Source organism: Drosophila miranda, chromosome XL (genome assembly GCF_003369915.1).
Source record: "Drosophila miranda strain MSH22 chromosome XL, D.miranda_PacBio2.1, whole genome shotgun sequence".
In the NCBI taxonomy this organism is placed as follows: domain Eukaryota; kingdom Metazoa; phylum Arthropoda; class Insecta; order Diptera; family Drosophilidae; genus Drosophila; species Drosophila miranda.
The window spans coordinates 13,880,581-13,892,339 of NC_046673.1; the positions used below are offsets into that span (position 1 = coordinate 13,880,581).

The window sequence follows — 11,759 nt, forward strand, 5'->3', positions numbered from 1 at the left end:
CTCCTTTATTCTGAATTTTAGCCGCAAGTTTTCTATCGCTATTCCGCATTCAATTACTTCTTTCCTGTAATGTGGGCAACATTTCGAAATTATCATAGAAGGCACAATAGCTTTCAAGCGGCACTTACTCAGTTTGCGAGCTAAAATCACAAAAATTCTGACCGGCAGCAGAGGGTATTTCCTCTGTGTATAAGTACCCCACTCTATGGGGAACTGCGTTTGGCAGCAAACGCCTCCGCTTTGCCTTGCTCTCGGACGCATAATGAAAATCGCTTTCATTAAAATGATTCTCGCAAATTTTATTGCTCTCATCCAATTTAACTTGCATTGCATTTATCCATAGTTGTCTTTTTTTTTCGTCTTTCGGCACACAAATCAGGCGACCAGAATTCGAGCGGCAAATTTTGCAAACTTTCGGCATTTTTCCGACGTCCGCGCTCCACTCGCACGGAACACACAACGAAAACTGAGCGAAATAAGTCCCGAAAAGAGAGCGCGTTGTTGGAATGAACACACCACCTTGTTGTCGTGATGAAATCATATGTATGTACAATGTGGTGAATTCGCTCTATATCGGGTCGCATTCATCACTCACACACACACATTATGCAGTTATATAAGATGATACCACATGATAGAATCAAACAAGGTGGTCCGCTCCCGCAACGCGTTCTCTTTTCTGGTATTATTTTGCTCAGAATGACAGCAAACTCATTCTCTCTTTCGGCTCATACTCATACTCTTAAATTTAACACACATTAAGACCCAGAAAGAGAGCGCATTGAGCGAATATACCACCACTTGTATGATTTCAACATACTTGCTTGGTGGTGGATTCTCTCTATTTCGGTTCTTATTTCACGCTCAGCTGTCTGAGACGCTTTGACGGCCATGTTTGATGCGAAAGAGAAGAAAGATAAAGAGATAGTATGTATATGTAGATGTTTTGTTTTGTTTTCTATAATCGTCGCTCATTTCTGCTGCTGTCGCACTGAGCTGAGAAGACAATGCGCTGCGGAAATCTACCTCCATGCATAATTTCATGGCTCTGAGCTAGCTTCGGCGGGTTCTCTGGGCATCTATTGTTTATACAATGTATAAGATTACATTTTCAGCATTGCACAAAAATGAAACCTATTCAAGAATCGAAGACTTGTCAATCTGTACTCTCTGGCATATTGGTAATTAGTTTATTCAAATTTCAATCAGCTGTTCAGTCTTAGGCCGCTAAAGTTAATGTCGTTCGCATGATCATCCTCGATGGTAAAGTTGAACTTAAATTGACTCCCCGTGCTCTCTTGCCGCAGGCTGCCGCGAAGCGATGGCAAATCAGACGACTGTGGATGCGATACTGTCTCCTGGGCGGGCTCTGGTGCATTCTCATTGGTATTGGCGGCGTTGGGCAGGGCAAATTCAAAGCGAAAGTCCTTTCCAGATGTCAGAAGCGCCGACTTCTTCACAAAGCTGTACTTTTTGTTTGTATCAGCGGAGGGTGTGAATTTTATTTGCCTGGAAGCTGTAATACAGAGAGATGAGTTATATATAGCTTATGTATGAATATTTCCATCGAAATGAGCGTTACACAGATCAGAAAGAGAGGCAAATGCATTGTAAAACAGAACGAAAATGTGCTGTTGTGCACATTGTGTAAAATTGTAAATTGTGGGCCATAGTGTTGCTTAAAATAACATCTTTTGGAGGCAAACAATGTAAGACTGATCCACTGCATAGACAGACTCACAATTGCAGCAGGTTGTGGATGAATACCAATCTCAGATAGTTTTCAAACATAATATTTTATTCTTATAGGTTTCTCACCTAGCATCATTTTTCTTTCCTCCTGTTGCATTTTGGATCGGTAATCCCCCATGGAGAGCTTCATTACCTGCCGCTTTTTGATGAGCGGCGCCGTTTGGCTTGTCAGAATCTTAAGGTTCTTGGCAGTATCTTCGGCTATGATTGTTGATTTCAAGAGAATGTTAGCACAGATCCATTTACATAAATATTTTCGTAGTGTGTTTATGAGACCGACTTACCAACTTTTTGGCTCAGTTTGCCGCCGTCCAGAGCTAACTGCAGCTGTTGAACACACCAGCAGAGCTCCAGCTCGAATTGAATGGCGCTCTCGCCGTCAAATGCCGGGGCCGTTGCAGCCGACGCCGCAGCCACCGGCTTCTTTGCTGGGCCCTGAATTGGCGGTGGTTTATTTATTGACTTGGCGGTTTTTCTGCGATGCATGCTGTTCAGATTATTATTTTTGTTTACAAAAAAAATCAATGTGCTCTAGCTGGACAAACATCGATGGTATCAACGATGTCATCGATGGTTCTTTGTCAAACATCGATAAGCGATGGGTGTAAAGTACCGATCACAAGACAAACACATCTCTGCCAACTAGTTTTATTAAGTTTTATTAGTTTTATTAATTGGATAAAATTATGTGGGCGTGGTTAAATTTTCTATCTAGCTAATAATATTCGACGGAATATCAAAACTGAGGAATATGTATAATAGAACTTGAGTTCGTCAGTATATTTACGGTATATTTTTAAAATTGGACGGTATATTTTGGTATATTTCTGAGGGTCGCACGGTATATTTTATCGCTAAGTCCTCGTTTCCGGCTTCTGCCTCTTTCCGTCTTCTGCCTCCTTCTTTTCACACTGTCAGCCGACGAAGGTAGGTTTGCCCTAAAATGCGTGCTCGTTTGAAAATATCTAAAAATTAATTTTTCCTCAGTCGCTACTTTGATTTAAATATTCAAAATGGTTGCCCCAAAGAAACAGGTAAAAATGACAAATAGTGAGCATGATCTCGTACATGTGTGCTAATCGCTGCATTTATGTTTATAGAAAAAGGCGCTGGAGAGCACCAATGCGCGTCTGGCGCTGGTGATGAAGTCTGGCAAATACTGCCTGGGCTACAAGCAGACGCTGAAGACTCTGCGTCAAGGCAAGGCCAAGCTGGTTCTCATTGCCAGCAACACGCCCGCCCTGAGGTGAGAATGCTACCGAGAAGTAGATTTCCATTGCACCCAAGTATGTATGAACAGCAACGCGTTGCTGTTGTTGGAACCATATGGAGTCTTGCTTAATGCTGACTGAGAAATATGATTCCAATCAAAAAGAAATTGATGGAAACTATGGAGTAGTATATATCATCTCAACCAGCGCAAGCGGCAGGGCAGAGGCAGGGCGACTGTTTTTGTTGGATCTGCCTTGCCTGCCCCTCCACGTGGTTTCCACTAACGACACGCACATGTTGCGGCTTGGGGTAAGACTGAACATGTATTTTATTAAATGTGTACATACACACGCACTGTGATGATTCTGTAATTCCGACTGCCCTGACGAATCTTTTTATTACTAGAGACTCTTTCTGATTGTATTGACCCTCGGATTGGGGTGCTAGAGTTGTGTATTGCTTACTAATATATTATGGTTTGTGCCTTTGCAGGAAATCCGAGATTGAGTACTACGCCATGTTGGCCAAGACTGAGGTCCAGCACTACAGCGGCACTAACATTGAGCTGGGCACTGCTTGCGGTAAATACTTCCGCGTGTGCACCTTGTCCATTACCGATCCTGGAGATTCGGACATCATTCGTTCATTGCCCGACAACTAAAATGGCTTGAAATTCTGTGCTTTTTTTTATACAATAAATTCTTGTAATGAGTTGAAGAAGAAATATTCTGTGTTTTGGCAGGGAGGTTCTGAAGCAGTGCCACGGGTCTGGGACACCCACACCCCCTGTGCACTGCTTGCATAATTCAATGAATGTGTGTGTTGGTGTGGGTACCACACGGATGGGTTCTAGCAAATGGTTGTGACGTCACACAGTCTTGCTGTATATATAATATATACATATGTATGGCATAAAAATAAACAATAAAAGGTATCTTCTGCATTTTTCATTGCACTGTTTAAAAAGTCAACGCGATTTTCCATGTGTTGTCGATACATGCAGACGATATATCATTGACATCTCTAATTGTCTATTTTTGTTTGATTTGTCCTGAATAATTCGAGTTTCAATGAAGAAATACCACAAGTGGCGATAAACGCATCGCAAGTAGAGTCCGTGGACAATTCTCCGACACTCACTCATGGCATGGTTTGGAAGCAATAATCAAGTTGTTGCGCCCGGGGACCAGGAAATGGCCCTTGCAGGTGTTCTGGTCCCTGGTCCAGGAGCCGCCGCCACAGCGCGTCCAAGGAAGCGCAAACATTCTGCCGGCGAGCCGCCTGCCAATGAAAATGCTATGGATGTAGATGGAACCGAAATGAGCTACTTTCTGGGTCGCCATGCGGGCTACCCCGACGAGCTGAACGTCCTCATCAAGCCGATGCGCTGCGAGCTGTGCAAGGCGACGATGACATCGTGCAAGAGCGCCGAGGACCACTACTACTCCAGGGGGCACGATCGCCAAGTCGCCGCATGGATCACCAAGACCTACCCGGAGCGTGGCTTTCAAATGACACCCGGTCGGATTGGCACGACGGCCTACCACTGCAAAGTCTGCGACCTGTCCTTGAGCTCTGCGTCCCACGCCCGTCAGCACTATGGGGGCCGCAAGCACAAATTGGTAGAGTCGAAGTTCTCGCGGACCTCGGGAGCTAGCTATTGCGACACCTCCGGGGATTGGTTGCACGTGCACACACCCGAAGCGAAGCTCAAGGACTTGTCCTTCCTGGCCGACGCAACGCGCTCAGAGCTGCCCGAGGATTGCCCCCAGTCTGAGGCTCTAACACTCAATCACGCAAATCGTCCGGCGATAGTCGAAGAGCACGCTGAGGCTAGCAGCAAAGTGGAGTGTAGTCTGTGCCAAATTAAGGTAACATCTTCGGGGCAAATGGAAATGCACGTCAAGGGAGTGAAGCACCAGAAGAATCTACGCAAAGTGAGTATGGAGCCGGACATAGAGATGGACTCAGTCCCGTCCGAAGGATCGATTGCGGCCAGTCTTGGTGAGGAGTTGTCGGCTGCGGATCAATCCATGTACCGCACACCGACCGGCGGCTACTACTGCGAGCTCTGCAAGAAGCTCATGAACCATGCGACCACCTTGCAACAGCATCTGTGTGGCAAGAAGCACTTGAAGACAGTACGTCAGCATGCTGAACAGTCTAGTCAATAATTTAACGATCTCATTATTTAAGCAACATTTTGTATGGCAATACCATCTTCGAATACTTAGATGGAAAAGATTGGTCCGTCTCCCATTGCCCATTAAGTTACCTTTATTTTGTCTGCATTAGACTGCATTCCCAGTGTGTATTGCTATACACAGTATTACAGCATGTAAAACAGCATTTAGTTTAGCGAAAACATTTCTTTTTTTTTATCATCTAGGGTGTAACCCCAAAGTGGAAGGGATACGATACCGACAAAACACTCAATAAATCTTGTAAAAATTGTTATTATGCTGTAAAGTTCGTGTTTTATCCCAGGATGAGATTTGGCTGAAAATTTCCAGCCCCTGAAGGCTTTATCTTTAAAGGAAACTAGATGAAAGTAGACGGCCCAAAACTTATGTAGGCCTATCGAATTTAGAAGTCTAATGCACAAGTTTTCACGACTATCATTCCTATAACCCAAACTTCCCCCAAGCGCTGAGAATATATTCATATTCATATCACAACATCGAAGTGGAGAACATGCTCGTTTAGATGCAGATACATTTTAATTTATGGATAAGTGGTGCAAACAATTTTATGAATAAATGCAAAATTATTTTACGCTTTTGCTTGTTTCACAATATACACTCTTATAGCACTTTTATTATTGTTTTAAAATATTACAAAACGAAATTTTTTGTTTTTCATTTTTTGGTTAAATTCAAGATTTTGTATGTGGGGGCACCACACATACAGGATAGTTCCTTTCTTTAGAGTAAAATGCACACTTTTTGACCTTATTTGATACTAGAGAAAACTAAAATTAATGCATATATACATACATATGTGTATATGTATATGTATGATGGCATTATATACAACGACTAACACGAGCGGAAGCGGCAACATTACATTCTCACTGTTTCACAGCATTTCGGATTAGATCAGATGTTGGAAACGTTTAGCCCCCCGTTCTCAGATACGATACGGATTGAGTTGGTCCATGCTTATTGTGTGGGCGAGAACTCAGTGGGAGCGAGGACGCGGCAATGCATATCTCGAATCAACGGCACAGTGTAGGCTACACACTCGTCCCAGCCAGGGGAACGCCATGCGGCCTCTCTGGTCTCCTTGCGGTCCTGCAGCGAGCTGTAGCCTGTGCAATTAATAAAATTGGGAATCGTTCTTCATCTGTTCCAAGGAATACATATATGTACTATATAGTTTTACATACACCAGATGTGATGGACATTGTAAAGTCGGCCGATCTGCGAGAAGAACCCAGCAAAGGCTTCGTTGTTGTGCTTGCGATAGTTGATGGCACGAGCCCAGTTGTTTCCCCATTCAATCATGGTGCCAGGCGTCAGTCGATATGATCTGCAATTTATGTATAGGATATAGGGTAATTTATCGTTTCATATATGATTTTGAATGGATTTTGTACCGCATTTCGTAGATGTTCTTGCCGGAACGGCTGGCAATCTGCGGCCAGTAGCTGAAGGCCAACAGATATTGAAGGTGGCGAGAGCGCAGAAATTTGGAACGCTCCTGCATTAGACTCAGGTACTCTGGATCGTTCCACAGATCCTCTTTGGCCTGATCGATTTTCTCGAAGCCACCCGTGTATTTCCATAAATGCAAGCACTGATCCATGTCGCCCACCTGCACGCTCCATGACGCCACCAAATTGCAAGACAGATTTGCCTTTTTATCGTTCATCAAAGACACGGTTGTTTTGCTAAAAGGAAATGGAAGTATTCAAGACAGTTTGTGAGACAATTCGTAAAGGTCACCAACCAACCAGAAACGTTTTTGAGAACCAAAAGGTTTGATAATGAATATAAGTATTTTTTGTGGAGGAACGGGGAAACCTTTGGATTAGCCCAATGAAACGTACTTGCTACTGGGTCAATTGTTAAAAATTGTTAGCTGGAATATGCCACTCCACTCACTAGTTATTAAGATAGGCGCTCATCGAGTCGGGTCGTACATTATGTGTATGCAATGCATATATGATTTCCTTGTCGCTCAGCATGCGGCTGTGCGACTCTTTGGTTGGTTCGATTTTCCGCACAAGTAACTTTGAGAACCATGAATCTGATTCCCTGCAGTTGGCAGTGGTCGAAATCCATCTAAAAGTACAAAATTGACAATATTAATCCGATTAGCAAGCCCAAAACTCAATCAGAAAGATAACTTTGATAATTTTATTGGTAAGAAATGAATGACTAGGGTTCACCAGCAGATATTATAAAAGAAAAAGTCTTTTTATTCCCAATCTTATCTTTCATATATTCCGATATTCATGAAAGAATAGGGATGGCTTCAGTAAAGATTGTATTTTAATTAGATTCACAAGATATTTTTTTTGTAGAATAGATATGGCATTCAAATGATCTGTGAGTAATACATATTATATATTATATTTCCTTCCGCTCTTCTGGAAGACATTTCCCATGAGCGGAATTATACCTTAGATATAAAATAGGCCGATACAAATTAATTATTTTTATACTATAAAGAAAACTTTGGAATGTATGCATATGTATGCATATTTATCACTTGGGCGGACATCATTAAGGGTGTCCGCCCACGAGAGTTTTTCCTTTACGCGTCTGTATGCATACATATGTATGTCTGGCTATTTTACTCCTTAGAGTACTAAGAAATGAGTGCTATTTGATATTCTACTTTTAAATAAATATTAATGCACCTTTCGACGAATGTACGAGCATGCATACATATTTATGTACATATGTACATACATATACAGCTGCGTATGTTTGGACGTGCTATTTATTATTTCATATTTCTTACCTGACAGCGGACAGGCCATTGTTATTGCCGACACTCAGAATGTTACGTAGCTTCAACATTTTCGATTTGGTTTGACCGAATTATGCAGCGATGCAAGCGTTGATTGAGATATGAAAGCTGTGGGAAATCAGTTGCATATTATTTGTGCTGCTGTTATCATTAATATGTGTTTTTTTTGCGCACTGCCTCCCCTGCCGCGTCGTGTGTACTTTAGTCAAGGTGAAGTCAGAGTCAGACCGAGCTAACAAGTGCGACAGTAATTGCCTTTTCGCATCGATAATATAGATGGGGTGTCGTGTTGCGAGTTATCCTCCTGTCCGTTTCCCCGTGTGTCCGGTGGAATTTATCTGTGCTCTGTGTCGTATTGACGGATTATTTCCATAGTTAATGTGATTGCAATTTGAGCTTTATCGAGTCCTACAAGGTCGAAGGGAGGCAGCGCAGGGGATATCTGTTGCACATTAGAAACCCACTTGTTGTATTGTTGCGGTATTTTTCGTAAATCAAACTACTATCTAGGAACAAACGTTAACTTTAAAAGAAAATAAAAAAATTGTGGGCCTATAAATTATTATTTCTGACCCTCAAAAATATACCGAAATATACCGTCTCATTTTCAAAATATACCGTAAATGTACTGATAAATTATATACCACCATATTCCTCGATTTTGATATTCAGTTGAATATTATTAGCTAGCTGGAACTTTTAGATCTAAGCACATAATTTTATCCGATTAATGAGTCGATTTCCTAGATGACTGGCTTATTTTAAGTACTTCCTTCAATTTGATTGATTATAAAATAAAGTTTAAGCAAAAAGGTCAACAAAAATTTTCACTAAATTAATGTTTTTACATGGTAACTACACAGTAAGTACACATTTGCTACATGCTAACTACATATTTCTTAATTATCAACAGAGACACCTGACGAGGAAGTGTGCACGGTTGTTGGAAAAATACTGGAAGAGATTAGAATGTATTAGTATATTCAAAATCCTATACAAAATATACCGATATATATGTATATATATGTATATACATTATCCAAATATGCTGTAAATAGGTCATTAAATTTATGTAATATTCCATTATATATGATATATGATTTTTCATCAGATTTTCAGAAATGTAACGTAAAATTTTTTTCAGATTTGTCAGTATATATTTTACATTGTGTATATATATACATTTATATATATATTGTATATTGTAGATCGTGTAGATTGTATTATATTATGTAATAATAAAATAAAGTATAAAGATGTAATGCAAAATTAATTTGCGCTGAAAAAATGGTTTTTTCCTGGAGAATGCTACAATGCCAGTTGCCCTGGGACTTGGCCAAGAGACTTTCTTTTCGCACTTTCACTGACAAAAAAAAAACAAGTTCCTTTCTTGGAAATTGAACAAGACAAATTTAATATTTATTTTATTGGTTATACGAATTTAATCAAATAGAAGAAATTAATGAATGCAAGTACAAATAAAAATAATCCATTCATAGGAAAAAGAAAAGGAACAAGTCTTCAGACTCTCACTCAGTCATCGCTACTGTTAAACAGTTTCCAAGTCGATCGATCGTCTAGGGAATGGTGTTATTTAGAACGGCCTTGAGCAGCAAATAACTTAAAACATCTTTGCGGCCACTCTCTGGATCGACGATCCGAATGAAGCGAACAGGCATGCGGGTGAAGTGGATTTCCTGCTGTGTGGGAGTAGATAATTCTATATTTCCCACGCCATCCCAGTGGATCATGTCGCAAGAGACCTCCACGGTGCAGTTGGGCGTGTCATTGGTCTTTAGAATAACTTCGATAGAGATGATATTGATTATGCACCAGAAGCTCAGCTTAATAACGATCTCATTTTGGTTGACAAAAAAACCTTTACCTAAATGGAAGGCCACATCCACTCCTGGAGACACATGGGCACGATAGGGCAATATCGACGTGATTATCGGTTTCTCGATGGCGTCGAGTATTTTTACGGACTCGACGATCCCAGAGGGACGCACCACACGCACCAGGTCTTCGACACTAATGAGAGAGAGACGTACAAGCGAGAGCACCGATTTGATGTCCACGCCCTGATTGTGGCGACTCCATTTGAGTACCGATTGAAAGACATTGATTTCGTGTTCAATCAATGTGTCCCGTCGCAGCACTTCTTCCAGTGATTCCTTGGACAGCATTTGGAAGGACTGGTGTTTCAGAACTTGGGGTGCATTTTTGTCCATGAACTTAAGGCATTTCATGGTCAGCTCTGCAAGATTGAATTTGCGAGCTGTATCCAGGATCATGCACGTGTTGCTGATGGACAGATTATTCTGCAGATGTTTGGCTAGGGCCAATACGACTTCTGGCAAGATATACAGATTTGCCAAACCAAGCACTTTGGAGGTTGCATCCACGTCCACGGATACAGCAAGAGTGCCCGAGTAAAGATAGCGTAGGATTACCTTGAATGCCTCCAGCGGCACGTCCAGACGCACCTCCATCGGCTTCTTCAGCGGTTCCTCCATCGACTCCTCCAGCGGCTCCTCCAGCGACACCTCCAGCGGCTCCTCCAGTGGCTCCTCTTGGGGCTCCTCCTGCGGCACGTCTGGTTCATTTGACTCGGTCATGTCTCCGTAGAGCAGGGCGCGGAAGTACAGGCTGCGGTTTGCTAGTATCATACGGTGCGCCGGCAGGCGCTGATCCTCCACAATGAACCACATATCCGAGAAGAGCTCGTCCATGCAGAGACTGCCTACATCCTTCAAGACTCCTTCGCGGAAGGTGTCCTCCAACGTTTTCATGGAGCTGCGGCGTCTCTTAGCGGCGGACGAAGCGGAGGACGAAGAGGTTTCTGGACTGATCTGTTTGGACTGGTAGGTGTTTTTCTTTAGATTTGTAATCCGTATATTCAATAGACTTACTTTTTTTTCGTTTTCTTCAGCAGCTAATTTTTTAAGTGCAATTTCTTGTCACACGCTTTAAAGAGAAGTTGGCTGCAAAAAAAAATATCGATTGATTTGATGAATATATTGCGATATTGCGTCCATGCGATATGTGCATTTTAATTAATTTTTTTTTCTTTGAACCCCCTACTACTCTGTAATAAATTGCGTACTAATTGTCGCTGTTTCTATTTGAATTCTTCCGACTATTTACTGCTTCTATGTAATTTAATGTGGTACATACATATATCGATAAGACATTCTCCATCCAAAAACCCCATCCCTATTTACATATGAGTTGTACTTGGTAAGCGATGCAAAAAGTACACTATTTTCAGATTAAATGCACAAATGCACAAATGCACAATCCCCGTGTGTCCGGTGGAATTTATCTGTGCTCTGTGTCGTATTGACGGATTATTTCCATAGTTAATGTGATTGCAATTTGAGCTTTATCGAGTCCTACAAGGTCGAAGGGAGGCAGCGCAGGGGATATCTGTTGCACATTAGAAACCCACTTGTTGTATTGTTGCGGTATTTTTCGTAAATCAAACTACTATCTAGGAACAAACGTTAACTTTAAAAGAAAATAAAAAAATTGTGGGCCTATAAATTATTATTTCTGACCCTCAAAAATATACCGAAATATACCGTCTCATTTTCAAAATATACCGTAAATGTACTGATAAATTATATACCACCATATTCCTCGATTTTGATATTCAGTTGAATATTATTAGCTAGCTGGAACTTTCAGATCTAAGCACATAATTTTATCCGATTAATGAGTCGATTTCCTAGATGACTGGCTTATTTTAAGTACTTCCTTCAATTTGATTGATTATAAAATAAAGTTTAAGCAAAAAGGTCAACAAAAATGTT

At 41.4% G+C, this 11,759-nt stretch overlaps 5 protein-coding genes across 7 annotated transcripts; 2 read left to right on the forward strand and 3 right to left on the reverse strand.

Moving 5' to 3' along the window:
- Positions 1 to 1,162: 1,162 nt before the first annotated feature.
- On the reverse strand, positions 1,163 to 2,319 carry LOC108164847 (UPF0488 protein CG14286). The gene is made up of 3 exons (XM_017300778.2): positions 2,037 to 2,319; positions 1,819 to 1,953; positions 1,163 to 1,516 (listed from the first exon to the last, which is right to left on the reverse strand). Exons 1-3 carry the CDS (start codon positions 2,236 to 2,238, stop codon positions 1,206 to 1,208), a joined length of 648 nt encoding a protein of 215 aa, XP_017156267.1. The 5' UTR covers positions 2,239 to 2,319; the 3' UTR covers positions 1,163 to 1,205.
- A 310-nt stretch (positions 2,320 to 2,629) lies between these two features.
- On the forward strand, positions 2,630 to 3,688 carry LOC108164966 (60S ribosomal protein L30-like). 2 transcript variants are annotated; one of them, XM_017300979.2, is made up of 4 exons: positions 2,630 to 2,679; positions 2,740 to 2,786; positions 2,853 to 2,998; positions 3,457 to 3,688. In XM_017300979.2, exons 2-4 carry the CDS (start codon positions 2,766 to 2,768, stop codon positions 3,623 to 3,625), a joined length of 336 nt encoding a protein of 111 aa, XP_017156468.1. In that variant the 5' UTR covers positions 2,630 to 2,679; positions 2,740 to 2,765; the 3' UTR covers positions 3,626 to 3,688. The 2 variants fall into 2 exon arrangements, with proteins under 2 accessions (XP_017156468.1, XP_033244983.1); XM_033389092.1 differs by lacking the exons at positions 2,630 to 2,679; positions 2,740 to 2,786; positions 2,853 to 2,998 and adding an exon at positions 3,005 to 3,273 and having other exon boundaries at positions 3,457 to 3,528.
- A 269-nt stretch (positions 3,689 to 3,957) lies between these two features.
- LOC108160692 (zinc finger matrin-type protein 3) lies at positions 3,958 to 5,433 on the forward strand. The gene has a single exon (XM_017294847.2). It carries the CDS (start codon positions 4,107 to 4,109, stop codon positions 5,136 to 5,138), a length of 1,032 nt encoding a protein of 343 aa, XP_017150336.1. The 5' UTR covers positions 3,958 to 4,106; the 3' UTR covers positions 5,139 to 5,433.
- A 303-nt stretch (positions 5,434 to 5,736) lies between these two features.
- LOC108160701 (protein NipSnap) lies at positions 5,737 to 8,497 on the reverse strand. 2 transcript variants are annotated; one of them, XM_017294859.2, is made up of 6 exons: positions 8,409 to 8,497; positions 7,936 to 8,052; positions 7,071 to 7,250; positions 6,563 to 6,856; positions 6,353 to 6,495; positions 5,737 to 6,274 (listed from the first exon to the last, which is right to left on the reverse strand). In XM_017294859.2, exons 2-6 carry the CDS (start codon positions 7,992 to 7,994, stop codon positions 6,126 to 6,128), a joined length of 825 nt encoding a protein of 274 aa, XP_017150348.1. In that variant the 5' UTR covers positions 7,995 to 8,052; positions 8,409 to 8,497; the 3' UTR covers positions 5,737 to 6,125. The 2 variants fall into 2 exon arrangements, with proteins under 2 accessions (XP_017150348.1, XP_033244978.1); XM_033389087.1 differs by having other exon boundaries at positions 7,936 to 8,456.
- An 833-nt stretch (positions 8,498 to 9,330) lies between these two features.
- Positions 9,331 to 11,449, reverse strand: LOC117187109 (BTB/POZ domain-containing protein 9-like). Its single transcript, XM_033389065.1, has 3 exons — positions 11,396 to 11,449; positions 10,857 to 10,928; positions 9,331 to 10,805 (listed from the first exon to the last, which is right to left on the reverse strand). The coding sequence occupies exon 3, from the start codon at positions 10,734 to 10,736 to the stop codon at positions 9,522 to 9,524; it is 1,215 nt and encodes a 404-aa protein (XP_033244956.1). The 5' UTR covers positions 10,737 to 10,805; positions 10,857 to 10,928; positions 11,396 to 11,449; the 3' UTR covers positions 9,331 to 9,521.
- Between the last annotated feature and the right edge of the window lie 310 nt (positions 11,450 to 11,759).